This window comes from Bidens hawaiensis, unplaced genomic scaffold, assembly GCF_021521415.1.
Source record: "Bidens hawaiensis isolate Kalapana, Puna unplaced genomic scaffold, B.hawaiensis_p1.1 tig00036365_1, whole genome shotgun sequence".
Lineage (NCBI taxonomy): Eukaryota > Viridiplantae > Streptophyta > Magnoliopsida > Asterales > Asteraceae > Bidens > Bidens hawaiensis.
The window spans coordinates 153,215-156,052 of NW_027496347.1; the positions used below are offsets into that span (position 1 = coordinate 153,215).

The 2,838-nt window shown below is 40.1% G+C and overlaps 1 protein-coding gene across 1 annotated transcript; it reads right to left on the reverse strand.

Moving 5' to 3' along the window:
• Positions 1–619: 619 nt before the first annotated feature.
• On the reverse strand, positions 620–2,461 carry LOC143588429 (uncharacterized). The gene has a single exon (XM_077069431.1). It carries the CDS (start codon positions 2,459–2,461, stop codon positions 620–622), a length of 1,842 nt encoding a protein of 613 aa, XP_076925546.1.
• Positions 2,462–2,838: the final 377 nt, after the last annotated feature.

Here is a 2,838-nt window from a genome sequence, read left to right on the forward strand (position 1 = left end):
GTGTCTCCCAATTTTTGATTGCTTCAATGTTTGAGGGGTCTACGTGTATACCTTGTTAATTAATCACGTGTCCAAGGAAGCGTACTTTTCTCATCCAGAATTCACACTTTGAGAATTTAGCATATAACTTCTCATCTCGTAGCAATTCTAGAATCAGTTTCAGATGATGCTCGTGGTCCTTCTTAGTTCGTGAGTAAATGAGTATATCATCAATGAATACTATCACGAATTTATCCAAGTATGGCTTACAAATTGTGTTCATAAGGTCCATGAACACATCCAGTGCATTCGTTAGACCAAATGGCATGACCAGAAATTCATAATGGCCATAGCGAGTTCTGAAAGCGGTTTTAGGAATATCTTTTTCTGCAACACTTAACTGATGATATCCAGATCGCAAATCTATCTTTGAATAATAACTGGATCCTTGTAATTGATCAAACAGGTCATCAATTCTCGGTAAGGGCTACCGATTCTTAATGGTCAGTTTGTTCAATTCGCGATAATCGATACACATTCTAAACGAGCCGTCTTTCTTCTTCACAAAAAGAACTGGTGCTCCCCACGGGGAAAAACTAGGTCTAATGAATCCTTTATCTAACAGCTCTTGGAGTTGGTTCTATAGTTCCTTCATTTCCGACGGTGCCAGTCTATACGGAGATCGGGCTATCGGTGCTGCATCTTGAACTAAATCTATTCTGAACTCAACTTGCCTTGGTGGAGGTAATCCAGGTAAATCTTCAGGAAAAACTTCAGGGTAATCTCTTACGATAGGAATGTCTTCAATCTTTTTCCCTTCAGCTTCCGTATCCAAAACATTTACCAAAAATGCTGGATAACCCTTGCGTAACATTTTGCGTGTCTTCATAATACTGGTAAGCTTAAGTTCTGAGTTACCTTGCTCTCCTTGAACAGTCAATGTTTCACCACTTGGGAGTGGTAAACGAATCAACTTTTCTGAGCAATCGATTTCAGCTTGATTCTTGGATAACCAGTCCATTCCCACAAGGATATCAAAACTACCTAACTCGACAGGTAACAAATCGATACTGAACGTATGGTTTGTTAAGCGGATACTACAGTTTCGCACGACTTTACTGGTTTCAATCATCTTCCCGTTAGATAATTCTATAGAATATTTGGTATCTAACTTATTGGGCTCTATACCAAGGAAGGGTTCAAATTGTTTGGAAACGAAACTTAAATCGGCTCCGGTATCGAATAATACATATGCGTAGCGTCTATTAATAAGGAACATACCGGTAACTACTGAGGAGTCTTTCCTGGCTTTCTTCGCATTTATCTCGAAGGCTCTACCTTTCACGTTCTGATTTCTGAGCTTCGGACATTCTTTTCGATAGTGTCCCATGTTTCCACACTCGAAGCATCCGGTATTCGGTTTTCCTGAACCAGACGGAGAGTCCTTACTGAAACAGTACTGAGTCTGGTGTCCAAATCGATTACACTTCTGACATCTCCAACATTCCCCATTGTGACTCTTTCCAAACCTCTTACAAGTGGATTCATGTCCAGATCCTCTTGCGCTTGCTGCAAACATTCTTCCTGCTCCTTGGTTTCGTTTGAACTGTCCTTCTGAGTTACCATTCCACTTTCGTTTGAGTTCTCTGGTTTTATGATTTTCGGTAACTATTTTTCGTTCAGGTTCGGCGGTGGTCGCTTTCTTACCGGAGTCTTTCAGAGTTCTCATTCGAAATTCATTATCAGTTAAAGATTTTTCCAGCTCTCGGGCTGACTGGATAGTGGTTGGTTTGGAGGAGGTAACCATTCCTCGGATCTCGGGAGCTAAGCCCCAAATGTACCTCTCGATTCTTGCATATTCAGGCGTAACCAGTCGGGGTACCAGCCGAGCCAATGAGTTGAATCGGGAAGTATACCCTCCAATGTCATCACCTTCCGTCTTTAACTGCCAGAATTCATATTCGATTTTCTGAAGTTCATTTCGGGGACAGTACTCCTTTAACAACATTTCTTTTAATTCTTCCGAAGTTAGACGGTAAGCGGCATCTTCTTCAAGATTTTGAATTATGGAGTTCCAACATTCGAGTGCCTCATCACGGAATGAACATACTCCGTATTTTATCCGTTCGAGAGGAGTGAAATCACTGATTTTCATTAAAGAATCCATCTTCTCGATCCATCGGATAATTTCCAAAGGTCCTTCGGCACCGGTAAATTCTCTCGGTCCGCAACCTTGGAAAGGTTTGTATGAGCACCCGCGTACCGTACTACCTGAGGGGTTTTCGTTTAGATTTTCGGTTCTAGGTGCTTCTCCATTTGAAGTATTAGTTGTATTTAGGGGGTTTTGGCTTGCGTTGCGGTTAGCCTCATGTTGCTCGAGTGCCGTATTTACATGTTGAGCGATTAGTTGAGCTAACTCGTCTTGAGATAAAGGTAATCCGGTTGCTTGGTTATTAGATGTTCGTCTTGTTTTTGGTGCCATGTTCTTTTTAGAAAAAGAATATAATTTTGTTAGTTTTGGAAAAATGATATTTTTCTAAATTGTAAGGAATTGAATAACATCATTAATAATACAAACATAAATATAATCATCAAAGAGTGGGATTTTATATTTTACCAAAATACTACCAAAATTAGTTGTACTTACTTACACCATAGTTACCCACCATAGTTTCTAGTTTCTACCAATTTCACCACAACCAGACAAAAGACGACATGTTCAAATTTAAGTTACATAACAACTACCATAATAGACATACTACCCAAAACATATTACTTGAGAGCTATGTCTAATGAAGGCTCATCAAGTAACCCACACATGGCTCTATCATGCCATTTCTCATCTCGAGGCTTCCCACT